The following is a 27,352-nucleotide window of genomic DNA, read 5'->3' as shown; positions in this document are numbered from 1 at the left end:
CTGATGCTTGTAAGATGCTCCTAAGCCACCTCAGTTACATAGCTTCTACAGAGAAACCATTATGAAGGGGAAAGCCTGACCCCCGCTCAGCAGACATGGCCCTGCTTCCTGAAGGACTTACCTGGGTTGACAAGCACCCAGCCACCACGCTCCTGCTGGTGCATCCATGCCCGCCAGCCTCGGGCTCCCTTCTCCCCAACACGCGGCTCTCCGCTGTCCCAGAAGGGTTCAAAGAATTCTACCTGGTTCAGGTTTAAAGAACAGAAGTTAGGCCAATGGGATGAGCAAAACTCCCAGTCTCTGGACCGAATAAGCTCAGGTGGTTGTCTGGGAACACAAGATCCCTAAAATATCTCCAACCAATGTTTAAAGCCAGTTCCTGATAGGCACAGCAAAAAAAAAGAAAAAGGAATTACTTTGAAGGCAACCTCCAAGATGGGCCCTGGCACGCCACCCAAGCCTTGGTGTGTGGCTCTCAAGTGTGGGCTTAGTGACTTCTAAGATGAGGTTATGAACGGCTAGTCTGGTGATGAGGGCCTGCAGCTGGGTAGGAAAGCGTTTCCCAGTTGCTATCCTGCTGGTGCCGTCCAACCCCTGGCACCTCCTCTAACGCTGCCTGACCCACTGACTGACACCTGAAGCCATGTTGTTCTCAAGACATTTTGAGAATGGGAAGTCACACTTTCAATAGACAGACAGCTCTTGAAGGGACAGTTACATCCTGGGTCCCTGCTCAATCCTAATGATCTAGCTTAGCACACAGTAGGACCCAGATGTGCGGGAGGGAGGGGCCTTTGGGAAAAGCCACCTGCATTTGAAGGCCAGGCCCTGCTGCCTTCTGGACCTGAGCTCTGTAGTGTGTGGAAGCGGCCAGTCATCCCCAGGACGGAATGGACGCGGCATGAGCGGGAGCTGACTGTGCCACTGGCTTGTTATCAACTAGCGACAGGACTTTAAAGCTGCCAACAGTCTACTCCAATGAGAACTTTCTGAAGGGACCTTGGGAGACAAGCAGATTTCTGCAGAGCACATCACAGGCTGACATCTCAGGACGTACCTTGAAGGGAACAATCCCCCTGAGGAACACAGGGCAGGGTGAGGATGCTGACACTAGCCCTGGAGAGCAAATCAATGTCTGTCACCCTCAGGAAATGGGCTAGAAGACTAAAGAGCAGCTTTTGAAACAGTGATTTAAAAAAAAAAAAAAAGTAAAGGCCTGGGTTCACTCCCTAGTACTGCCAAAAATAAAGGCACTCCAACAAAGGCTGAGTTTTTAAAGAGTAAGATCTGTGTTTATAACCAGCTTGTGGTTACACTGAAACATCTGGGAGCAAGGGGATCCCACTGCTGTCACAGAGGGCTTCTCCTTGGTTACTGCAATACTTCTGAGAGAGACAGAGTGGGCCGTACCTGTACTTTAGTAGGCAGCTCTTTCACACTGTCAGGCTTGAAGAAGGTGAAGTCAACCATGGCCTGGAACAAAGAGATGACCTTCTCTGAGTGGCCAGCCTGCCGTAGAAAGTGGCACTGCTGAAGGAAGAGCGCTGCAACCAGGAGCACAAAGGGGAGAGGTCTTTGTTGACACCACACAGGGAGGAAATGTAACTTATCAACATATAACTAAACTCTTAGAAGTTACTGTTATATTTCCAGTGTCCTGATTTAAAAGGACTAATAGGCTGGAGAGATGTCTCAACAGTTAAGAGGACTTGTTGCTCTTCCAGAGGCCCTGAGTTCAGTTCCCAGCACCCATGTTAGATGACTTGCAACTACCTATAACTGTACCTCTAGGGGGTCGAGCACCCTCTGCTGGCTTCCTCAGATACCCACACACATGTGCGCATACACACACAGACACATATACATACACATAAATAAAAGTAAACCTTGCTGGGCGTGGTGGCGCACGCCTTTAAACCCAGCACTTGGGAGGCAGAGGCAGGTGGATCGCTGGGAGTTTGAGGCCAGCCTGGTCTGGTCTACAAAGCGAGTCCAGGACAGCCAAGGTTACACAGAGAAAACCTGTCTTAGAAAAAAAAAAAGTAAACCTTAAAATGTATGTATTTTTTAAATGTATTTTTCTTTCTTTCTTTTTTCTTTTTTTCTTTTTTTCTTTTCAAGACAGAAAGTTTCTCTGTGCAGATTTGACTGTTCTGGACTCACTTTGTAGACCAGGCTGGCCTCGAACTCAGAGAAATCCACCTACCTCTGTCTCCCTATTAAATTGTTTAAATAAACAAATAAATAATTTTAGGTAAACAAATAAAGGACTCATAACAGTACTATAATCAAAGTGTAGTTCCTCTATTTTTCATATGAAAGTACACAGATCAAAAATATAAACAATAAAACCATATATAGTATCTAAGGCAAAAAAGAGGCCTCAATGTTAGCTGTCCAATACTCAAAGCTCACTATTATAAGAAAAACGGTAGGAAAGGGATGGCATCCATTTTTGTCAGAAGGCAAAAAGCTGAACTCAGTCCACCACTAGATGGCACTATTCACCACTCATTCACTCTGCACTCAGCCAAGCGTGAACAGAGCACATTTGAAACGTTCAGTTCATCTTCATGGTGGTATAATTCCATTTATTAAGTAGCATTAAGTTATGTAAGTATATCATGATTAATATCCAATGAGACACTTTCCAAACAAAAACTCCATGTCACTTATTTTAATCTTGGTGTTAGGGATTAAATGTAGGGTATCATGTGTGCATGAAACTGTGCCTTCCAGCCCCAAACACAAGACTCTCTGTGTCAGTGAGGGAAATGCTTATTACTTCTAGAGCAATGCGCCTGTGTCTCTAGATGTTACAATAATTAATTCTTACTATCAGAGATTTCAGTGAAAAAATGCTTGTCACATGTACGTTCAACACGTTATCTCACGTCATGTTCACAATGGTCTTGTAGAGCAAGTGTTATGCTACTGTTCCTGGTAAAGAAGCAGGCTCAAACAGGTTCAAAAGTGTCACATTGTCACAGATCAAGATCTGCACAAGGTCACGATAAAGGATAGATCCAGAACCCAAGCTAAAGAGTGACACTATCTACGACATGAGACGCTACTAAGATTTAGTCTACGATCCTTGACACACCAAAACATGAACAACACTTAATTCCGGTCTTTTACACATATGTAGTAAGTACACCAGCTCATGTACTTCGCTGCCAAAGACCCGTAACTGGGGGGTCTCATCAGGTAAGACCACTGGGAGCCAAAGCAATTAAAACTAGAATATGAGCCAGGTGCAGTGGCGCACGCCTGTAATCCCAGCACTCAGGAGGCAGAGGCAGCAGATCTCTGTGAGTTCAAGGCCAGCCTGGTCTACAAAGTGAATGCAGGACAGCCAAGGCTACACCGAGAAACCCTGTCTCAAAACACCAAAACAAAACCCAAACAAACAACAACAAAAAAACTAGCTGGAGAGATGGCTCAGTGGTTAGGAGCACTGACTACTCTTCCAAAGGACCTGAGTTCAATTCCCAGCACCCATATGGCAGCTCACAACTGTCTGTAACTCCAGTTCCAAGGGATCTGACAGCCTCACACCAATGCACATAAAATAAAATTAAGTAAATTATCTTAAAAAAAAAAAAAGATTGGCAACTCTTAGGAGGCAGAGGCAGGTGGATCACTGAGTTCGAGGCCAGCCTACTCTATAAAGCAAGTCCAGGACAGCCAAGGCTACACAGGAAACCAAAATCAACAACAAAAAATAAAATAAAATAAATTTTTTAAAAAACTGGAATAAGATTACTTGATTTAAAAAAAAAAATAGTAGGAAAAATGTTTAGTCATCGTTTTCTGACTCTGCTAGTTCTAACACAGTACCCACCCACCCTGTGAGCTGGATAGGACTCTGTTAAAATCAGCAGAACACTTGAAATAAAAAGAGTGGCACACTTGAAGTAAAAACCCTCACTCTGACAATTTAGACTTTTCGAAAATAAGCATAAAGCCAAACAAAAACAAAATCCTCCCACACAACCACTTTTGTGTATCTCCTTACCAAACATGGCCTCCTCGGTGCCCGGCAACACGGGGTGGGATAGCATGCTGCCGTCCTTGACAGCCGACAAGGTGCTCAAGCACTTGCCATATAGACTGTGGAGTTTGGACACAGAAAAGGTGCCAAACTGACTCTGGCAAAAGGAGAGGTAGCGTTGCCACAGGCCCGTGTTGTTGGGGTGCAGGAAGAGGAGCTTCTGCCACTCCTTGGCCAGCGCACTGGGCTCCCAGAACTCCGCGCACAGCTGCAGCTTGGCGAGCTTCAGGTCCACACTGCCGGGGTTGCTCTCGATGGCGCGCTCCAGCACAGCCAGTTTCTTCTCCAGGAGGAGCTTCAGGGACTTCCTGTGCTTCTCCTGCTCTCCTTCCTCAAGGGCGTAGAGGCCAGGGCTCCGCATGACCTCGTCCTCAACAGCAAGAACAACAGTTTACTAATGTAAACTACACGCTTGTGCTCCTCAGTTAGTGCTCAGCTTGCGGAACCCCCAGGGGGCTCCCAGCTTCCAAAAGGAGCTACTGCTAAGACTTCGGTGATAAACCACTTACTAATGACAATTCCTGTTAGTAAACACACAGTTCCTGGGTACCTGTGACACCTGGTATATCTGTCTTTATTTCTTCAGACAGAACTGTCTGCCCTTGTCATTCTGGGTTTTTTCAGACTTATTTATTACTATTTATTTGGGTATGTACATTCCTATGTTGTGCGTGGGTACGTGGTCCTGTGTATATATGTGTTGACCAGAAGAGGGCGTCAGGTGCCCTCCTCTATCACGCCTCTGCCTTATTCCTGAGGCAGATTCTCTCCAGCAACCCTCTTTCTCTGCAGACACAGCATGCATGCGCGCGCACACACCAGGTATATACAAGAGTCTGGCTATCACACTGGTACTTGGATCTGAATTCTGGTCCTCATGATTATACAGGAAGTGCTCTTAACCACTGAGCCATCTCTTTGGCCTCTGTATCAATCAACATGGATTTACTGATAATTAGCACACAGTGCGTTGAACAGGGCAGACCCAACATAAGCAGTAACACAGCCAGAATCTACCAAACGAATCAAAATGAAATGAATGACAACGACAAAGCTGTGCATGCTGAGGCAGGAGCACACCCCTCTAAGTAGGTACCCCCTCCCCCACCCCCACTCCCTCTTGTATGCTCTGCACTTCAGGGGTGCCCTGTCCTCACCCGCAATGCTACTCTTCTCTCACTGCTTTCCTGGGCTGAGATCCCAATCAGTGATAAAGTGCTTGTTTAGCATGTGAGGTTCTGGTTCCATCCCAGCACCAACCCACCGCTGCGCACCCTACCCCTCCAACCACACCCCACACCCCAACCACACCCCTCCAACCACACCCCACACCCCAACCACACCCCTCCAACCACACCCCCACACCTCAACCCCACAGCTACCCACCCCACCCCTCCAACCACACCCCCATACCCCAACCCCTACTAAAAAAAGAAACATTCTGTTCCAGTTCCACTCCATTCCCAGATAACACACAGCATTTCCACTGTGTTGCTTTTATTCCGCAGAAGGCTGGGCTTCCTCACTGGACTCTGAGCAAGCGCAGGACAAAGGCTACAGCTAAAAAGAAGCTAGGCCCAGGCTTATTCAGAGCAGTCCCAACAGTGCCACAGGACAGGACCAAGTGCAGTGGTGCACACCTGTCATCCAACTACTTTAGAGGCAGAGGCAGGAGAATGGCAAGTTCAAGGACAGCCTGGGCAACTTAGACCTTGGGTCAAAATAAAGCAAAAAAAGAGCTTGGGAGATCAGTGTTGGAATGCTTGCATGTGCAAGATTCTGAGTTCAACCTCCAGTGCCAAAGATGGATGGATGGATGGATGGACGGACAGACGGACAGACAGAAAAGTGCTACAGAATAAATGGGGTCAGCTCCAAATCAGAAATGCCATTTCAAAGTAAGAAAACCAGGACAGCGACACTTACCTGGAAAGCCACAAACGCCATCCACAGCTGAGTGTCCCTTGGATTCTCCCGAACCCTTCTGTTAAACTCCTCCACTCTGGCCTTAAGCACAGCACTCTCCCTGTCCTGCTGTGACTCTGGCGGCTTTGTGTCTTGTTCTGCTGGACCCTGTCCTTGTAACCACTGCATGGTAGACTGATCATAAATCCCCAGAGGATTCAACCATGTTGGAACAGGAGCAGCCACCTCAGCAGAGTCCTTGACTGGGATGAACGTGACTGGCCCAGAGGAGGGAGGCTCAGGGTCACTGCGCACGGCGACTCCCTCGGCACGCAGCAGCCCCACACTCTTCTTGGTAAAATAGCGCTCCGGGGGCTTGTGTGGACGCTTCTTTGCTGCGGAAGCCCCTTCCCAAGATATACACTGTTTCTTCGGATTGAGGCCCAGGCAGGAATCTCCCTTCCGCTTGTACCTAGTTAGAACAAGATTCTGAGACAAGATGTGTGTTCCCTGTGTGCAGCTGAACATCTTGAGGCCTTCTGCATTCACCTCGCACAGACAAGAGTCCGTGAGATCTGCCATCAGCTTTACTCTGCTGCCTTGACTCTCCTACCCTCCAACCCTCTGGCAATGCCTCTATGGGTCTTCTAATCGCCTTCTAATCGCAGTACTATGTGTTTCTCCAAAGCTTTGTAAGGGTCTGTTACATACATTTTGTCATCTGCTATCAGGGCCTTAAGTGGCAGGCAAGGAAGAGGGTACCATCTCCTTTCATACCATTCTTAAGTGAGCATCCTGACCCCGGGAACCCAGAGCAACTGTCCACCAGGCCAGTCACTCCCCTTCCCAAGCTGCTGCTTCAGGAGGCAGCACCAGATCCAAGAGTCTTTTTTTTTTCTTTTTAATCCTGAAACTAAGTGTGCCAAAGGAAATTGGTTATTTTCTACTTTAAAGAAAAAAAGGTTGTTGGGTTCTAAAATGCTTTTACAGAACACGCAGGCAGAGACTGACGAGCAATGTGGACAGCTGTCGGCACTGAGAACAGGGCAAGAGAAGTGAGCCAACATCTCACACACAGAAACACAGAAGCAAAAAGCGCATGAAGCACTAAGTTATCACTAGCACTGCAGGAAATGCCAAAATAAAACCAGGCTGGGGCACAGCACACACCCCAGGTAACCATAACTCCCAAGACAGACAGCACCAAATGCTGTGAGCACAGCTCTCATCTGTTGCTGGTGGGAATGGAAAAAGGTGGTACCTTTCCCCAAATCTAAACAGACACACCTTGCAACCTGGCAATTCTAGTCAGAGGTGTTTACCCAAGCGAAAATAAACCACATGTCTGTATAGACTTGGGCTCAAATGTTCTCAGCAGCCAAAGACCGGGAAGAGTCCAGGTGGCCATCAACAGAAGAATTCATAACAGGCACCAGTAAAGCCATAAAATGGAATAATACATGAGAAAAACTCCTGACACATGCCACATGCTGAATTTCAGAAACACCACACAGAGTACAAAAAGCCAGGCGCAGGAGAGTGCATGCTGTGTAACTCCACTTTGAACATTCTAGGCAGACAAGACTAACAGAGGATGCAAATTGTGAGAACAGCAAACGCTGCTGGGACCCATGGGGTGTGGGCCACCTGGAGAGGAGCACGGAGAAACGGATGGGTGTCACCGAGGCCATCGCTAGCTGTAGGTATTCAGCAACACGAAACACTAAAGATGAATCACATGTAAATTTTAAACCAAAGGAAAACCCGAAAAACATACTGAGTTCTAGTTACTAATATGCATACTTAGAGGGCAGTGTATTGTCTGTGGCTCATTTTGAAAAGTATCAAAACCTCAGATGGACCGATGGACAGATGGGTAAGGACGCAAGTGCAGGGGGTATCAGGGGCAGAATGCTGGAGGAGTACGTGAGTGTGAAACTCTTTAGACCTTTGCTACTGGAAAGAACAGGACAGGGGAGAGCCTGCCAACCCCACATACTTCTTCTGAGCCTTCCTCGTGCTTTTAAGCACTTCTCTACACAATTACTCTTAAAGAATATAATTGTTACTAATTACATTTATTTAAGTGTTTTATGTATAACAGTGCTTTGTCTGCATGTACATCTGCACATCAGAAGAGGGCATCAAATCCTATTAGAGATGGTTGTGAGCCACCATGTGATTGCTGGGAATTTTGTTTTGTTGTTTGGTTTGGTTTGGTTTTTGAGACAGGGTTTCTCTGGGTCGCCATGGCTATCCTGGCCTTGCTTTGTAGACCAGGCTGGCCTCGAACTCACAGAGATCTGCCTGCCTCTACCTCCCAGGTGCTGGGATTAAAGGCCTCTGCCACTACACCTGGCTTGATTGCTGGGAATTGAACTCAAAGGTTCTGGAAGAACAGAGCAGCCAGTGCTCTTAACCACTGAGTCATCTCTCCAGCCTCTAAGTATACTTTGGGGTGGGGGGTGAAGGCCACAGTGAACACATGGAGGTCAGAGGACAACTTGTGGGAGGCAGTTCTCTCCTCCCATCACGTGGATCCTGGGCTCTAACTCAGGCTGCCAGACTTGGTGGCAAGCACCTGCACCTGCTGAGCCATGAACTGACCCCAGGAATATAGTCTTATCCCCTACCAACTAGACACTGTATGGACTAGGCCATAATGTTTACCAGGAGAATGCATCTCATTTATCACCTGTTCAAGAATCCTGAGTTGAGATATAATTAAGGCAACATTGCCCCAATGGAGATGCCTTTCCTAATAGATCCTTATCAAATATCTCCTGGCTCCCCTTGACTCCAGAAGTAGGAACCCACACACACTTAGGAATTCAATGAAGACATTATAGGTACACTTAGTTCAACTGAATTCAGCTCAAATCAAACAAAATAGATGGCAGGGTGGGGGTGTAGGCCGAAGAAGTAAACAAACACACTTCCGTGAGACTGAGACTGTTTATACGGGGACAAGTCCTCAGGCAAGGGAAGTGGGAGGTACAGTCACACACTGGAAGCTGAAATTTACCCAGCCTGGGCTACCCGGTGAGTGTGAAGCCAGCCTGGGCTACCCGGTGAGTGTGAAGCCAGCCTGGGCTACCTGGTGAGTGTGAAGCCAGCCTGGGCTACATGGTGAGTGTGAAGCCAGCCTGGGCTACATGGTGAATGTGAAGCCAGCCTGGGCTATATGATAAGTGTGAAGCCAGCCTGGGCTATAGAGGAAGCCCAAAACAGGCACCAAACAAACAAAAAGATCTCCAAGGTCTCAGAGCCTAAAGCCAACAGTTAATAGCCTGGATCTTCAAGGCCTGGGAACTGAGAGCAGGGATCACGCCTTTGTCTTTCATGTCCCACGTTCCCTTAAAAGTCCTAACTCTCTACAGGGAGTCGGTGACTAAGTTGTTTTGTCGCTGCCATGTTTTGAGACGGGAGTCTCCCCAAGTTGCCTGGGCTCTCCTCAGGCTGACAATCACGCCCCTGCCTGATTCAGCAGAGGTTGGAGGAGTGCACCACCCCGCACACTTTTTCCAAATATTTCTGACAGATTATGGAGTAGAGTTCTAGCTCACTACTGAAGCAAACGCCATCCTCTGCTCTTATGACTCTCTGCTGGTGTCTGCTAGAAACCATGTGACAAAGGCATTACCACCAGATGCCATTTGTTAAGTGGCACATGTGTGGGGCTGAATAAATAAAAATGCTCTTTTTCAAATGGCATGTAGATCAGGCCAAATAGTTCCTAAATACCCTACTGCAGCTCATTATTATGAGTTAATTTTAGAGTCCTTCCTGAACCAATATCCATTGAACACCCACACAGGCAGACACTATGCTGTGCACCAAGGATAAAATTCCCCAAACTGGCCTCCCAGAGACAGCGTTCCCTTTAGAACAGAGAAGAGACATGCGCCTTGACAACTCAACCATGTGCAAAACCCAACAGAATCCATGAGAGAAAGAGGACAGGCAGTGCTGAGAAAGTTCAAAGGAGAAAAAAAATGTTACTTCTAATAGAAAAAAAGAAAAGCGGTGGGGGGCTAGGAAAGCAGGGAGTACAGCAATGGCTACCTTGCTATGTCTCCTCGGTACAGAGATTTATACTCCCAGTTGGCAGGATCTGGTTTCTTATCTGTCCTGAAGACCTCTGTCAGAGTCTGAACGTCTTCCAGCCAAATGGAGCTATGTGCAGCAGAAGCAGCAGCAGCAGCATTACTTCCTTGACTATCAGACAAAGAAAACGGGAGAAGAACTTTAAAACCACTTCAGAAACACATGGCATCCTCAGAAATATGTAAGTTAGATCTGTCAAACCCCCCATGGCGTCAAACATACCTGGGTACACATAACTACACAGGCAATAAAGAGAAAAGGCCTTTTGATATTGGAAGGGCTCAAAACAGAAGCAAAACTGCAACCAGGAAATAACATTTTACCAAGAAAAGAAGCCATCTTATTAAGTGCCCTGAAGGATACAGACCTACCTTTGTTGTTATTGTTTGGTTTGGATTGGGTTTTTTGGTTTTTGGTTTTGTTTTTTGTTTGGGGGGGGGGTTGTTTGTTTGTTTGTTTGTTTGTCATGGTTGTCCTGGAACTCCAAGATCCGCCTGCCTCTGCCTCCCCAGTGCTAGGATTAAAGGCGTGTGCCACCACCTCCAGCCCAGGCATACCTTTAAATGTTTCATTTTAGCCAGGCCTTGCAGCACAGGCCTACATCCTGGCTACTCAGGAGGCTCCTAAGTTCAAGCCTGCCTGTGCTATTTAGTAAGATGCTGTCTTAAAACCAAAAATACGAAAGAGGAGATCCTGCTAAGTGTCCTATGCAAGAAGTCCTGAGGAATAAACAAGCAAGCAAATATATAAAAACTATTCTCTTGGTTACTTTTTATTGCTGTGAAGGACACTGTGGCCAAGGCGACCTAGAGAAGAGTGTACTGAGGGCTCACAGTCCCAGAGCGCGAGTCCATGACCAGGACAGCACTGGGCAGCAGCTGAGAAGCTGCATCTTGAAACAACAACCATGAGGCAGAGAGAGCTAACTGGGCCTGGCCTGGCCTGGGCTTTTGAAACTCAAAGGCTACCCAGCCCCGTGACACACTCTTCCAACACAGCCACACCTTCCAATCCTTCCCAAACAATTTCACCGCCTGGAAACCAAGTGTTACACAGGCATCTGCGGAGGCCATGCTCACTCAAGCCACAGCTACAACTGCAAATGCCTTTCTAAACAAGGCTGTTTAGGAAAGAATATTTCTTCTCTAAGACACCTTCGGGTATTAGGCAAAGAACGCCATTACATGGCCAAAGGTGACAAGCCTTGACACTAAAGTATACTGCCCTTACAGCACATGACTTACTTGACTCTGATTTGCTGTGTCTGCAATGTCACTGTGACATGGTCGCAATGCCTTCATCTGGGCAGTATGTATTGTGCACCTGGGCCTTCTACAGAAGGAGCAGAATGGTGACAGCTCCTGGAAACTAAGGCCCTGACTTGTCTCCCAGAACCCATCTGTGGACTGGCACACAAATGGAAGGAACCACCTCCTAGGAGGGGAAGAAGGTGAAGGAAGGTTTTCTGGCTTCTAGCATCTTTTTTTCTCTCAAGAAATGAGTTCACAATGTTCCAGACCTTGTTTTGTAGCTCTGGCCAGATACAGTTAAAGATTCTGGCTGGGCACAGTGGTGCGCCCCTTTGATCACATCACTGGGGAAGTGAAGGCATGAGGATCTCTGAGCTTGAGGCCAGCCTAGTCTATACAGTGAGTTCCAGGACAGCCAGGGCTACACAGAGAAACCCTGTATCAAGAAACAAAAAGAAAAAAGTGCAAAGAATAACATAATCACCCTGCCCCACTAACCTTCACCTATCACCTAAACTACCAGCCGTTAATACCTCAACAAAATATTAGGTCTTCATCCTCCACAAACACACAAATGTTACAGATGAAATCTCTGCCTGGCAACCACACCCATATCATCATTCTAAATTAATATTCATTATACTCTTAAATAGATCTATAACCACACAATAAACCCTTCCTTTCTCTCAAAGTTGTAGGGTTGTTTTTGTTTGTTTGTTTGTTTTTTGTTGGTTGGTTGGTTGGTTGGTTGGTTTTGGTTTTTCGAAACAGGGTCTCTCTGTGTAGCCTTGGCTGTCCTGGACTTGCTTTGTAGACCAGGCTGGCCTTGAACTCACAGCAATCCGCCTGCCTCTGCCTCCCAAGTGCTGGGATTACAGGCGTTGCCACCACACCTGGCAAGTTTTAGTTTTTTAACCACTATAAACAATGTCAGCCTGCCATGACAGCGCTCGCCTGTAATCCCAGCACTCAGGAGGCAGAGGCAGGTGAACCTCTGTGAGTTCGAGGTTACTCTAGTTCACAAAGGAGTCCAGAATAGTCAAGGCTACACAGAGAAACCCTGTCTTGGAGGAAAAAAAAAAAGAGATTCTGGAGACTTCTAGACCATTCTTGTCAGGGAATATAAGGGAATGATATTGCAGGGACACAAAATAGCTACTCACTAAATAGTTGTTGGATGGCAAGCCTTGGGTTCAAACACACAGTGAAGAAAATTACAAGTGTCTGAGGACAGCTGTGGATTTCTATACAAAACCCTGAGGAGCAACAGAAGGAGGGCAAGCCTCATGGAAATGGGCAAACGCATCCACAAAGGAAGGAACATCAAGCCGCAGGAGACACACAGACTGCGGTCACAGGCCACCTCTGGGCAGGAAATAAGCACTCATCTCTCCCTAGTGAGGACTGAACTCAGGAAGAGGGATAGGTCTCTGCTGAGCCTCCGCCCTGTGCTGAGGCGCTCACCCAGGAAACAAAGGTCAATTAGTGGCTCTCACCTTGGGAATTTGTCCCTTGATCCCCTGAAATAGTCCCACATGGTATGCCACCCTCCACGAACCCACTTCCCTGACATCACGGAAAGGCACTGACAGCTCACTAGCACTTAGTCCTTACTGTGTGGAAACAAACAGCCCTCCAGCTCCATCTTGCCAGAATCACACTAAAGAAGTTGCCAAGAAAGCAAAAGAGAAAGCAGACCCATCTATTTTATCTTAATAAAATTATTCCCCAAAATGACCTTGCTTGCTGTGGAAGCATGAAACCCCACTTCAGACCCCTAGCACACACATAAAAAGGGGTGACAGAACACATTCCTCTAACCCCAGTGCTGGGAGGCAGAAACAGAAGGGCCCCCAAGAACCCATTGGCCAGTCTAGCCAATCAGTGAGCTCCAGGTGCTGTAAGAGATCAACAGAGAGAGAGAGACAGGCAGACAGGCAGGCAGACAGACAGACAGCAGACAGCAGACAGAGACGGAGACAGACAGACAGAGAGACCGACCCCAACTGCTAAGGGTAAGCAGGACAGCGACAGGGGAAGACACCCAGCGTTGATCTCGCCCTTCACAAACAGTAATGACGGGAAGGTCACCTGACCTGAAGCTGGAGCGAGTGCACATGCCTGTGAGCCTTGCACTGAGGCGATGGAGGCAAGAGTTCAAACCAGCCTGGGCTACATGAGACCAAGTCTAAAAAATACAAGGACAAAGGTGCTGTCAAGACCTTCCTGGTGGCCAGGCGTGGTCGTGCACGCTTTAATCCCAGCACTTGGGAGGCAGAGACAGGCAGATCTCTGTGAGTTTGAGGCCAGCCTGGTCTACAAAGTGAGTACAAGACAGCCAGGGCTATTGGCTATTACACAGAGAAACCCTGTCTCAAAAAAACAAAAACAAAAACAAAAAAAGACCTTCTTGGACATGGTCAATCAAAATCTGAAATTAACAAGCTCTCATGGTAGTCATGTGGTCTTAGGAAATCCATTAAATTTGGTTTCCACCAGCTCTAGAAAAAGAGAGAGAAATAAAAGTTTCCAAAAGCTACAAGGCAGAGCTTGTTTTAAAACATTAAAGTTTAAGGACTGTTAAAAGGCAATGGGGGCTGGAGAGGTGCTCCGTGGTTAAGAGCACTGGCTGCACTTGCAGAGGACCTGGGTTTGGTTCCCAGTACCCACGTGGCAGCTCATAGCCATCTGTAACTCCTGTTCCAGAGGATCCCATGACGTCTTCCAACCTCCACAGGCACCAGGCACGCGTGTGGTGCACGTATGTAAATGCAGGCAAAGCACTCATACACATAAAAGTGGAAGAAACAAAGCTTGAAAGCAAGGACAATGAGTAATAGTTCAGCCAACAAAAGATGGATGGTGCCTGAAGAACAACACCTAAGACTGACCTCTGTCCTACACGCACGCACGCACACATGCACGCACACATGCACATCCACATCCTCATAGAAGCATACATAAAAAAGTAAAAGAATGAGCCAGGCATGGTGGTGCATGCCTTTAATCCCAGTACTTGGGAGGCAGAGGCAGGCGGATCGCTGTGAGTTCGTGGCCAGCCTGGTAAGTCCAGGACAGCCAAGGCTACACAGAGAAACCCTGTCTCGAAAAACCAAAAAAAAAAAAAAAAAAAAAAAAAAAGTAAAAGTACATTCAACCATTCATTCAGCAAAAATGCCCCGTGCTAGACCCTACATGAAGGGATGAGGGACGGGGGAATACAGTAGTCAGCAAGGCAGCCATGATCCCTGTCCTCTTTAACTCAGTCCATTCGGAACCTTTTTGCCAGGCACCGTCCTTCCTTGCTCCCTCCTACAGCAAGCATGGGTGGTAGCAATGGTCCCTGAGCTAGACTGTTGAACAGTCAAAGGGCTCTCGTCAGCTGAGTCCTGGCACTGCCTGGGATCCCGGAAGACTGCAATCTTGGCCTCTGATGGAAACAGGACCAGCTTCCAGGCTCTCAACTGCAGAGTGCTCTCCGACATTGGCAGGGCTCCCAAGCACATGACAAAAAGAAACAAGACCCCAAAGCAATGCAAAATTCTCAATGGCACTACATTCTTAATGTGCCATTAACAAAAAAGTTATAGAGCAAGGTGAGGTGGCACACGCATTTAATCCCAGCATTCAGCGAGGCAGAGAAAGGTGGATCACTGTGAGTTGGAGGCCAGCCTGGTCTACAAAGCGAGTCCAGGACAGTGAAGCTACACAGAGAAATCCTGTCTCAAAAAAACCAAAAAAGAAAAAAGAAAGAAAGAAAATAAAAAAGCAAAACAAAACAAAACAAATTATAATTTCTTTCTTCTAAAACACACAGGCAAAGCAAAAAGTTAAATGAGTCATAATTAGGATGGTGTGGTGGTTAATACTAACAGTCAGACTGTAAAGCCCCAGAACCACCTAGCAGACAAACCTCCTGACACAACTGTCAGCCTCTAGGCCACGGTTCTCAACCTGTACCCCTATGGGAGTTGCATATTAGCTATTTATAGCTATGGAAGAGCAACAAAATCATTTTATGGTTTTGGAGTCACCAGGGCACGAGGAGCTATCTGAAAGAGCTGTAGCCCTGGGAACCTTGAGAACCATGCTCTAGGCATACCTGTGAGGCGCTTTCTTGACCAGGTTAACTGAGGTGGGAAGACTCACCCTAAAACTGAGCTACACTATCTCGTGGGCTGAGCCCAGGCCTGAAGAAAGGAAGCAAGGGAGCTGAGCAGCAGCAGGCAGGTCCCTCTTCGCTGTGATGCAAGGAGACCCACTGCCTCCCTCCTGCGGCCATGACTGTCCTCCAACCACAGGCTGTACACTAGAGCTGTGGGCTCGAATAAACTGCTCCTCCCCTTAAGCTGCTGTGGTCAGGGCATTTCATCACAGCAACAGGCGAGCAACTGACCCAGTAGCTCCACCTCACACCTCGGGCACAACCTAATTTCCATTTCTACGAGGCAGGACACTCACCTAAGCTGAGGGAAAGCTATGCTGAGCACCCACACCGTTCCAGGTAAGACTTGAGCCCTTTGCTCAAGGCAGATGGCAGAGTGGGCTGTGGGGATAAATGAAGGCCCTATGGACAGGAACAGCCCAGTCACCAACACCGTGCTTCCAAACAACGTGAAGTAAGAAAAGAAAAAGAACAAGTTGCTACTTAAAAGCTGTGTTCACTTTAAACAAAAAGAAAGTAATATACACTGTGCACAGGAATGACTGAGCTCGCCAAGGTGAGGAGGAGACCTTCTGCTCCTCTGAGTGTGCAGCTGCCGCTCCACAGTGCACAGACCCGCACACCAAGGCATGGTACGTGTGCTGTCTCCCAGAGTCAGGCCAGGTGTGCTGGCCCAGGCCAGTAATCCTATCACGTGAGAGATGAGGCCTGAGATCAGGAGTTCAAAGGCCTCTCTTTTGATCAGCTGGCTAAATAAACATTCAGATGCCTAAATTGTCATTAGGCAACTATCAAGAATGAAGCATTGCATTTAAAACGCACTTGATACCCTATGAGCATATACAGCGGGAGGAGGTCCCCCGCAGTCACAGTCATAGGGGAGGGGAGTAGGGGGAGAGCGGGAGGGAGGGAGGAATGGGAGGATACAAAGGATGGGATAACAATTGAGATGTAATACGAATAAATTAATAATATATATTAATAATAACAACAACAACAACAATAATAATAATAAAGACACACTGCGTCCGTCTGTCCGTCTGAGAGCAGTGACCCACCTGGGTTTCTCAGGTTCCTTCTGACTGTCCCTGATGCTCCGGGAAGACCTGTCCTTCCCAGAATCTGTGTCTGACTCAGACCCACTGCTGCTCCACTGCTCCTGTCGCCTCTTGGCTTTCTTGTGGTGCTGATGTTTCTTTTTCTTCTTTTTCTCTTTCTTCTTCTTTCTGCTTATCTGTGTGAGCTTCTGGCCAGTGTCACTGTCATCTGAGGGCTCTGACTTCAGAGGACTCCTGTGGAAAAATCAATGTGGGGATCATTTTCAAAAGAGAAGCAGGGGGAAATCACATGTAAATAAATAATGTGCAAAGAAGCATGAATTCTGACACTCACTCACTACTGACATACACTCACTACTGACACTCACTCACTACTGACACATGCTCACTACTGACTCTGACACTCACTCACTATTGATACACACTCACTACTGACACATGCTCACTACTGACACTGACACTCACTCACTACTGACACACACTCACTACTGACACATGCTCACTACTGACACTCACTACTGACACTGACACTCACTCACTATTGACACACACTCACTACTGACACACACTCACTACTGACACTGACACTCACTACTGACACTCGCTCACTACTGACACTCGCTCACTACTGACACTCGCTCACACTAGCCCTTGTACTACATACTACCTTCCTGGATTAAACTCACTTTAGAGACTTCAGGACTGAACCAGAGTCAAAAGTGAGAAAACTATCCTAAGCCAGGGGTTCTCAACCTTCCCAATGCTGTGACCCTCTAATACAGTCCTCATGTTGTGGTGACCCCCCCAACCATAAAATTATTTTCATTGCTACTTCATAACTGTAATTTTGTTAATGTTATGAATCATAATACAAATATCTGGGTTTTCTGATGGTCTTAGGTGACCCCTGTGAAAAGGTCCTTGGACCCTCAATGGATCGCAACCCACAGATTGAGATGCACTGCTCTAACCCTTTCTTTCTATGTACACAGCTGTAATGGAAGCGACCTACCGGTCACTCCATCAAACCGTTTGGCGACATTACTCGAAGATTGTTATCACCGCAGTGAACATCCTAAAGAAAGGCTTAACTGTGACCACAGTCTCTCTTTGTAAAGATGACAAGAGCTCTTCTTCCTCGGAACAGTACCAGTTACAAACTCTCCTGGTCATCACCTCTCATTGCTGTGTACATGCAGGATGAGGCTTTCACCACGTTAATGAGGCCAGCTAGTCTATATTTGTGAACATACGTTTCTCAGCTCAATGGTCTACAAAGCCTTCTTTCACAGCCAGGGAAGATGTGTGTCATCCAGCTCCCCGATGAGCTCAGGAGAGCTCAGCCCCTGTTATCTTATACGGGCTATTTTTATCCAAGTGTTGAAAATGAAACTATAGAAATACCCAAATTAACAATATTCTAAAGGTCACTAATGAGGTCGATGAAGTTACTGGGGAGTCACAGTGATGCAATTTCCCTCATGGCCTAATTATAGCCACTAACTGTGTCATGTACTTTTGCCACCGCTATTCAAAGGGGGAAACAAGCAGAAGCCACAGGAGTCAGGTGAGAGAAGATGGTCACAGACAGTCTGGTCACTGTGGGCAAAAGGACGCCCTACTCAGCTCTCTCATCTCAGGTTTCCTAAGGAGCATGGCTGAAGGTAAGCGATGAACAGCACACAAGGCTAAATCCACCTGTCGGACATGTACCTCGTCAGTGGTGGCCCTTCAGAAGCAAGGGCTGTGACCTCTTCGGTTCGCTGGCTCAGAGACGTTAGATTCCCAACACAGAAGCTCGGGTTGCTCAACCAGTCTAATTCTGCACATGTAAGAGAGAGAACAGATTGACGACATCAGTGTCACGGGCCTTCTAGAAGGACGAGGAAAACACCCATCCTATCAGCTCGCATCTGCATGTGCAGCCATCATCAGTCAGTATCTCGGGCATCCACAGAAATCAAAGGGAACCCATGAAATCTTTATTCCACAGGGTATGGTGCTTTAACACATTCTAAAATATTTAAGATTGAAATCTTCTTGTAATATCGGGCTGTGGCTTGAAAAAAATCCACATAATCAATGTGATCTAAAAGACAACAAGAGTCCATGCATTCTACCCACTGTCTCATGTGCCTGAACAGCTCAGGGCATCAGGTCTTAGAAAACCGGTCTCTCTTCCCACCACGTGGGACCCAGGAATCACGCTCAGGCTGTCAGCCTTGGCAGCAAAGCACCATCTCACCAGTCCTGAAATTCCACTTAGAAATTCTGCAAGTCAGAAAGTCAGTCATACATGGCAGCGGCACATGCCTACAAGCCCAGCACATGGGAAGCAGAGACGGCAAGTTTAGTGTAGCACTGTAACATGGCAGGGTCCTGCATCCAAAAGAGAAAGTCCGCATGCCACCATGACTACAACAGTGTAGTCAAGAGCAAACTTTCTCTTACAACAGTACTCTCTGGAAATACAAACATAAAATGTCAAACTTTAATACTAAAATTTATAAACAATGATTACTTCTGGGTAGTGTAATTAAATATTTAAAATATTTAGCTTATCTATAATTTCTAACTTTTTTTGTTTTGTTTTGTTTTTTCGAGCCAGGGTTTCTCTGTGTATCCTTGGCTGTCCTGGACTCACTTTGTAGACCAGGCTGGCCTTGAACTCACAGCAATCCGTCTGCCTCTGCCTCCCGAGTGCTAGGATTAAAGGTGTATGCCACCACCCCAGCTCCTAACTTCTTAAAAGAGTTATTTTTATTTTACATGTATTGGTGCTTTGCCTGCATTATGTATGTGTGTGCAAAGGTGTTAAATCCTCTGGCACTGGAGTCACAGACAGCTGCAAGCTGCCATGTGAGGGCTGGGAATTGAGCCTGGGTCCTCTGAAAGAGCAACCAATGCTCTTAACCAATGAGCCATCTCTCCAGCTCCCTCTACCTATTCAATAATTTTTATTGCATTATTTAATTGGTGGGAGGTGGGTCGGAGAATGACTTTCCATCAGGCAAGGCCTGGAGATTGACCTCTGATCATCACACTTGGCGACAAGCGTTTTCACCAGCCTAGCCATCTCTGTCCCTGTAGCTTAGTAACAATGAACTCTTTCTACATTTCTTACATTACCACTCTAGAGGGTCCTTCCTAGGTTTCTAAGTCTTAACTGTGAAAGAAAGGAAAAAAGCATGGGATGGCATTCTGGAGGAGCTCACAAAAAGGTCTGTTTTCTGTCCCGCTCCTTCATGTGCTGAGAACGTGACAGGCTTGTGTATACAAGAGAGGAAGACAGCTGAGATTCAAGTGTTACTGAGACAGAAGTCATCTACCATAAAACTCACCCCCTTAGCAAGACCGGAGTGTGCAACCACCTCTGTAACTGCACCTTTTCATCATCCTGTGAAGAACAGCCCTGACTGCAAGTCCCTGTTCCTCACCCACGCTCCGCGGCCTCCCTCCTCAGCCTTATGTAATCGCTCATCTACTTTCCGTCTGATGGATTTGCCTGTTTGGTGCATTTCATATAAACACGCTCACACGCTATGTGGTGTTTTGTAACCGGCTCTTTTCACTTTCTGCTTTGCAAGGCTCATTCGAGCTACAGCCACGTATCATTATATCTTTCCTTTTCACTGTAAATACTACAGCATTTGACGGATGTGCCACATTGTGTCTATTCATCAGCCAGCAGACACTTGGGTTATTTCTTTTCTGTGGCTATTATGACAATCCCTCTAAGAGCATACATATACAAGTTCTCCACAGATGCTTTCATGTCTCCTCGGTGGATATTCAGACAATATCAATAAACCATGTTAGCATTCCACGGAACTGACAGACTATATATTTTACCAAATTGCTGCACCATCTGATTCCTGTTAGCAGCACTTGAGGATTCTATTTCCACACATCTAACCAATACTCCTGGTTGTGTTTACAATGATCATCAGGCTGGCAGGTGGAATATCACTTCATTGTGGCTTTGTTTCCATTTCCCTTAGGACAATAACGTCAGCATCTTCTTACTTAGATACTGGCCACTCACGGATCATCTCTGGAGAAGGACCTATTCAAATCCTTTACCCATTCTTAAACATGGCCATCTTATTATTGAGTTCCACAAGTTTCTTTATATAGTCTGGAATCTAGTCCCTCATGGCAACTTCATGTTAAAGAAGAGAGACAGACAGCAAGTGAGCTCCCCAAAGACTGCCAAGTTCACTGCCACATTCCCAGCAGCTAGGGCGATGCTTGCATACAGCAGATGCTCAGCAAACATTTATAAGAAAGAGAATGAGGATGGGAAGATCCCAAAGGAAAAAAGAAATATTAAAAAGCTCAGGAAAAAAGGAAGGAGGGGACGCTAACCTAAGTGCACACAGGAGGCCAACATCAGGATAAGCATGGCTGGCCTTTACACCTTTCAACCCTCATAAGCCAGTTCCAGGGAAGCACAACACTAGCACTTTATAGATGTGGAAATAGGGCTCCGAGGGAGTAAGTAATTTGTGAGGTCCTAGCTAATAAATGCTCATGCAACCTTTCTCCTGCTGTCTCCATGTTCCTTCTGAGATGGCTCCTCTCCCTTGGGCCTAAATTCCTGGCAAGAGCTAAGTGAAAACAGTCCTTGTTAATCACTGGGAATCAGAACATTTCCCCAGCAATCAGATCCTATCACAAACACAGGAAAAGTGGGGAAAGACAGAACAAACGGGATGCAGGGAGAGATGCTCTCCTAACATCCAAGTGGATCCGCACACCATCAGCACTCTCCACAGTGAAGGCAGGTGAAGAAATGTAAAGAAACGCGAGCCTCCATCCACACAAGGCAAAGCACGAGACTCTCCAAAGGCCTTCAGAGCAGCCAGCCGGGCTTCCTCCTGACTCAGCTGAGGGCCTGCCACATGCAGCTGCCAAGCAAGAGGTCTTTCTAAAGAACTGGCAACTCTGGGTTATGAACTCAAGTCAGTGTGACATCATCTCCAAAAGGAAAAGGTGTTCTCACCTGACAGCCGCCCTGCTGTGGTGCTGGGAGCACATAAGCTGAGCATACATGAAGCATGTGGGAGACACGTCCCTCATCAGCAGACTCTAAAGTTCTCTTAACCAAGGAATTATCAAGCAACAACAGTTCAACACGGGGTATAAAACCAGCAGGGATGCCGTGGCTCAGTGTTCAGAGAGGGCTGGGCACACCTTGGACAACTCCCTCTCACTTGCAAATCCACAGCTTGAGGCTTATAGGAGCTAAGTCACAGGTCAAGGGTACACATTTAAGCCTGGATGTACCTTTCTTCCTCCAGGGCTCTCCATCATGCCATGGGACTACTCAACTAAACTCTCCTGCCAGGGGCACAGTGCTGTCTGGGTACCTTATAACTGTGACTTCGTTATCTGCTGGTCTGTCTTCTACAGCATTCTAAGCCAGCTCAAACTTGATTAAGGCTAGATTAATCACTGTTACTGTGGCAGGACATGGTGGCCAATGCCTTCAGTCACAACTCAAGAGACAGAGGCAGATCTCTGTGATTCTGAGGCCCGTTTTTAAAATAACTGGCCACTAAAAACAAAAAACAGACCTGGAGAGATGGCTCAATGGTCAAGAGCACCTCTTCCCCGTCCCCGTTTGACTCCCAGCATCCACATGGCAACTCAACCACCTTCAACTCCAGTTCCAGGGAATGTGAAAGTCCCTTCTAGGCTCTGAGAGCAGCAGGCACTCAAGTGGTACACGCATGCATGCAGGCACAACACCCAAATACACCTAATATTATGTATGTACATATGTATATGTAGTCTTCAAATCAAACACCAACTGGTTTGCAAGTCTTCCATCCTAGTTTCCAGCTCCTCCTCCTACCCGTCTCTTACAAATCAGAAGCAAGCTGAAGGCGGAGCCATGACTGCGCATTCCTACACTACTATAATGGTTACCTCGGCACAAAATACCAAGGCTCAAAAATAATCTGTCGATGAGAATGTGAAGCGCATCTTCATGTTCATATCCAAAGGGTCTAACTAATCTCCTCCAAAAGCTCACTCACGGTACAAAGGGCAGCCATCATATCACTCTTCTGTCTTCACAGTCACTGTGTATTCCATCACTGCATTACTAAGGACCTGCTACCTATCCAGGTACAGTTTCAGGTACTAGGGAGACAGTGATGGACAGGACAGCATCCGCTCATATGATGCTTATACTTGACCACTACCTGTCAGATGACACACCTGAGTTGTGAGATTCAATTTTTAGTTACACAGAATTCTGGGCAGAGGTATCTCATATTAGAGGACATTTTATTAATCAGATTGCATAGTCCTTCTCAATAGTTACTTACGACCTCATAAGTTACAATGCCTGGCAGAAATCAAGAATGTACTTACATCACTAAGCAGGGTATAATATGATATATATTTAGATAACTTGCAGAGTGCAATATATTATATATGTATTTGGATCACTAAGTGGAATGTAATATATTATATATGTACGTAAGTCACTAAGCAGGTATAATATACTACAGAAAGGAGCAGCAGGAAAGCAAGGACCTAGAGCTGAAGAGGGAAAACTGGAAAACTTTCTGTCCCTGGGAGTCAGCAGGTTAGACTTCCAGCTGACCTCAAGAAGATGATGAGCATCCAAGATCCTCCTTATGGACATGGCTTCAAATGGGGCAAACCAGCCACTGGGCAAAGTGTCCTCGTTTCTGCCACAGACAGAATTCTGCCTAAAAATGGGCACGCTTGGATACAGGCAGAGTCGACGGCAAAACTCTGCCAAGAGAGGATAAGACGGTTCCTGTCTCACAAATATGTCTGTCAGATATATTGGGCCAGAAGGCTGAAGATGATGCTCCAATGTTATAAAGAGTTGTGGGTGACTGTTTAGGCAGTAAACTGTCCCTGTAAATTTTTTTTTCCTTCTCATTTTGGAAGCTGCTAACCTGCACTTCGGTTCACTCAAGTAATTAACTTTCATTCCTTCTCAAGTCTCTGATGGAGCTGAAGACCAAGATAGTTTAGTCTTACAATTAACCTAAGCTGTGTAGGGGTTAAGATGTTTTTAGGTCTAGATAGAGGTTTTGAGTTGGCACTGATGGGAGATGAGAGATATTGATTCTCATTCAGAGTTTTAGATTCACCAAGATAGGAAAGATGTTTTCTACCAGGTTGCCAAATGCAATTAATCAAAACACCTTGAATGTAACATTCATGTGATTCCTGATTGTTTCGTGGTTCTTCCTGCTGTATATAATTTTTCTACTTAAGTGTAATAATATACATGTATATGATAATAAAATAAAATAAAATCTTTAAAAAAAAAAAGAATGAATGAAAGAACGAAACCTCAGGTTAGAACTTGTTGAGAGCCTAGCACCGTACCTCATATATACACATGTAAAACAGAAAAGAGGAAAATACCCCCACAGAAGGCACTTCATCTACTGCCTGCCTTCCTCCATGTCTACTGAAAAGACCTGTGTTCATTTCCACCACAGGCAGAGGAACAAACTATCATGAATAAGCAAGCTCAAAATCTTAAAAATAGATCTTCAATTCTATCCAGATGGCACATCCAAGTTCAATATCCATTTCTGTAATTGTCCTAACAATGTAGCACTAGCTTAATGGCTGCCCTGGACTCGATTTATAGACCAGGCTGGCTGGAACTCACAACAATCCCCCTGCCTGTGCCTCCCTGAGGGCTAGGATTAAAGGTATACACCACCACACCCGGCTTTGGCTTCCTGTCTCTTCAAGTGACCCTAGAGGTGAGTGTCCACTTCTCCAGGGATGACCATTCAAACAGCACTTCTAAGACAAATGGTAAAAATAAATTAGTAATATTAATGAAGATGCTTGTTCTTTTGAGAATAAGCCAAGCCCTTCATTTTGATCAGAACCCCCGTTTTTCTGGCACAGAAGCTGGGAGCACAAACTCACCTGTACAAAAAGCACCAGCAAACAGGGCTAAGAATGGTGCTCCAGACAGCCAACGGCAGGCGCGTTCCTTGGGGCTGCCCTACCTGTGAAGCAGCCCAGGGACTGCAAAGATAGTGTTTAACTCACAACCGTGCAACAGAAAGCAGAGAACAGAGAACAATGCAAGTTCTAGGTACTCTTTCAGTCTTCTTTGTTCATTCAAAAAGATTACAAGTTGGAGGCTAGTCTAGCTCCCACAGTGAGGCCCAGTCACGGGAAAATTTAAAAAAAAAAAAAATCACCACAAAAATCATCAGATAAGGTAGAATGGAGTGGTTAGAGAGATGGCCCAGTGGTTAAGAGCACTGGCTATTTCTCAGAGGACCCAGGTTTGATTCTCAGCATCCACACGGAGGCACACAAGCATCTGTAACTCCAGTCCCAGGGGATTATGCCTCCTCTGGCCTCCAAGAGCACTGGGCATGAACATGGTATACAGAAATACATGTAGACAAATAAAAAGATTTAAGTTTGAACCGGGCGTGGCGGTGCACGCCTTTAATCCCAGCACTGGGGAGGCAGAGGCAGGCAGATTGATGGGAGTTCGAGGCCAGCCTGGTCTACAAAGCAAGTCCAGGACAGCCAAGGATACATACATAGAGAAACCCTGTCTCGAAAAACCAAAAAAAATTAAAAGAAAAAAAAAGTTTGATTGGAAAAAAAAGCTTGATTGATGGGCAACTTCCTAACAGGTAAGAAGTTAGACACATGAAATCACAGACCAATCTTAATATCACTAAAATCTAAAACTGGATCCTCCTGACATGATTTAATATCACTCCTGCAGCACTCCGACAAGCTATCTTCAAAACAACAAAAACTATACCTAAATCTCACTGGCTTTTAAAGATATAATCACCAGTTTACAGGAAATAATGGGATAAAAGAGCACAAGTTACAAGAAGATTTGATGGGAGACATCTTCAGGACAAATCACCAACTTCCTCAGTAAATTAATCACCTGAGGAACTACAAGAGCAGGAGAAACTGTTTTACACTGAAAGAGACCTAAGCGGTACGTGCAAGAAATGCCATGTGCCTGGGCATGGTGGCACCGGTCGTTAATCTCAACAGTAGGGAAGCAGAGCTCTGTGAGGTCCAGGCCACCTATGGCTAATATAGTGAGGCCCCATCTAGAAAGGAAAAAAATACAATGAGAATGCTGAGTTCTTCTGGATCCTAACAAGGAAACCAATTGTGAAAGGTTGAGACACTTTGAGAAAGCTGAACAGTGACCCACAGTTAAAGGATATAAAATACAGTTAAATGTCTTTTGTTGGTTTTGTTCTTTGAAACAGAGTCTCTGTAATGTGGTGGCTCTGGCAGTCCAGGAATCTATGTGGACCAAGCTGGCCTTGAACTCACAGAGATCCACCTGCCTCTGCCTCCCAAGCGCTGGCATTAAAGTCGCGAGGCACCACTCCCTGCCCTTCGAATTGAATCTTACACTTTCAGTATCGAAGGTATTTTATGCACTTATCCACCATAGTTAATTTCATAGGTGATAGTTGTATTTACATTTAAAATATACATACAGCTCTCTTGAGTCTCATGCTTCTTTTTCTCGGGCCTTTGAAGGTCCCCGAATTCTTATCTGTCCAGATCATGTCCTCTTGAACACCATCCCAAAAGCTAGCTCCTACAAGAACTTCAAACGTTCCACTTACGGAATTGTTGACTGTGGCTCACCCATGAGAGTTGCATTACACCGCTTTATACTGGGGGTTTGTTTGTTTTTGTTTGTTTGGGAGGGCTTTATTTCTTTGATTTTTGTCTTGTTTGTGCAACACGTTATCATTCTGGATACATTTATTGAACACTTATATTTGTGGCTTGTGCTGACAACTAAGTTTACTACAATGAATAGCCTTTGTCGAGGGTTAACGATTACTAAAGAGAACCCAGAAGTACACTAACTACAAGTATTTCAAAAAGGGTTTCTTTTCCTACGGAATTGTAGCATTGCAGCCTCTAGGAGAATAAAGCCCAGATATATGGTAATGTCAGCCCCAGACCCAACACCTCACCGTCGTCTGTGCTACCCTTTCCTACTTGCCTCTCTTAGAGCCTGAAAGAGCCCTTAGCCCCACACTTCAGACAAGACCCAGAAGGCTTTGCAGCGCCGCGGAGAACTCTGGGATACAAATGGATAAACAAATCCAAAACAAAGGCCAAGACTCGGACCCGAAAAACTGCCATTAATTTCATCGGGCATCTTTTTCGACTCTTTTGGGGTGCTTACCTTTCCTGGATGCCTCACCACTGGAGGCTTCACTTATGCCCGCAAACGCCGGGAACAGCGCCATGATCACAGGCTGAACCACCACTCCCGCCACAGAAATGGCGCCGCCTGGAGAGCTCTAATTGGAGGACTCTGACTCGCGATGCACTCTGGGAAATGTGGTTCTTCCTGCACTCGCTGGGTTTTACCCCTGGGGAAGGCGGGGCAAGACCCGCAGGGCGGAGAAGGGAGGAGGGGAAAGGGAAAGGACAGTTTCCTTGTAATTAGTGCCCTCAGCCTTCACGGAAAACTGGAAAAGCAGGAACCGGAAGAGGAAATTCAGAGAGGGGGAAAAAAAAAAAAGACGTGGAAACTGGAATTCCAGCTCAACCCTTAAACTCACACTGCCACTTACAAACTGGGTCAAAGTAAATCACATTCTGTACGCTTTAGTTTTCTCATCTGCAAAATCCTGAGGGTGTGCCGGGCGTGGTGGCACACGCCTTTAATCCTAGCAGGCAGGCGGATTGATGGGAGTTCGAGGCCAGCCTGGTCTACAAAGCGAGTCCAGGAGAGCCAAGGCTACACAAAGAAATACTGGAAACCCGC

The 27,352-nt window shown here is 46.3% G+C and overlaps 1 protein-coding gene across 2 annotated transcripts in view; it reads right to left on the bottom strand.

The window, feature by feature from the left end:
* The window catches only part of NRDE2 (NRDE-2, necessary for RNA interference, domain containing), a 38,920-nt gene extending 11,999 nt beyond the window's left edge, over positions 1 to 26,921 (bottom strand). For both annotated transcript variants that reach the window (XM_084792017.1, XM_084792018.1), the window contains exons 1-8: positions 26,765 to 26,921; positions 18,253 to 18,361; positions 16,540 to 16,773; positions 10,025 to 10,177; positions 5,981 to 6,431; positions 4,019 to 4,424; positions 1,411 to 1,544; positions 122 to 242 (exon numbers count right to left, since the gene is read on the bottom strand). In XM_084792017.1, coding sequence (XP_084648143.1) covers positions 122 to 242; positions 1,411 to 1,544; positions 4,019 to 4,424; positions 5,981 to 6,431; positions 10,025 to 10,177; positions 16,540 to 16,773; positions 18,253 to 18,361; positions 26,765 to 26,828 — 1,672 coding nt within the window. In that variant the 5' untranslated portion in view covers positions 26,829 to 26,921. The remainder of the gene's footprint in view (positions 1 to 121; positions 243 to 1,410; positions 1,545 to 4,018; positions 4,425 to 5,980; positions 6,432 to 10,024; positions 10,178 to 16,539; positions 16,774 to 18,252; positions 18,362 to 26,764) is intronic.
* Positions 26,922 to 27,352: the final 431 nt, after the last annotated feature.

The sequence above is a fragment of the Acomys minous genome (genome assembly GCF_964271855.1).
Source record: "Acomys minous genome assembly, chromosome: 8".
Lineage (NCBI taxonomy): Eukaryota > Metazoa > Chordata > Mammalia > Rodentia > Muridae > Acomys > Acomys minous.
This window is presented reverse-complemented; position numbering and strand designations above follow the sequence as displayed.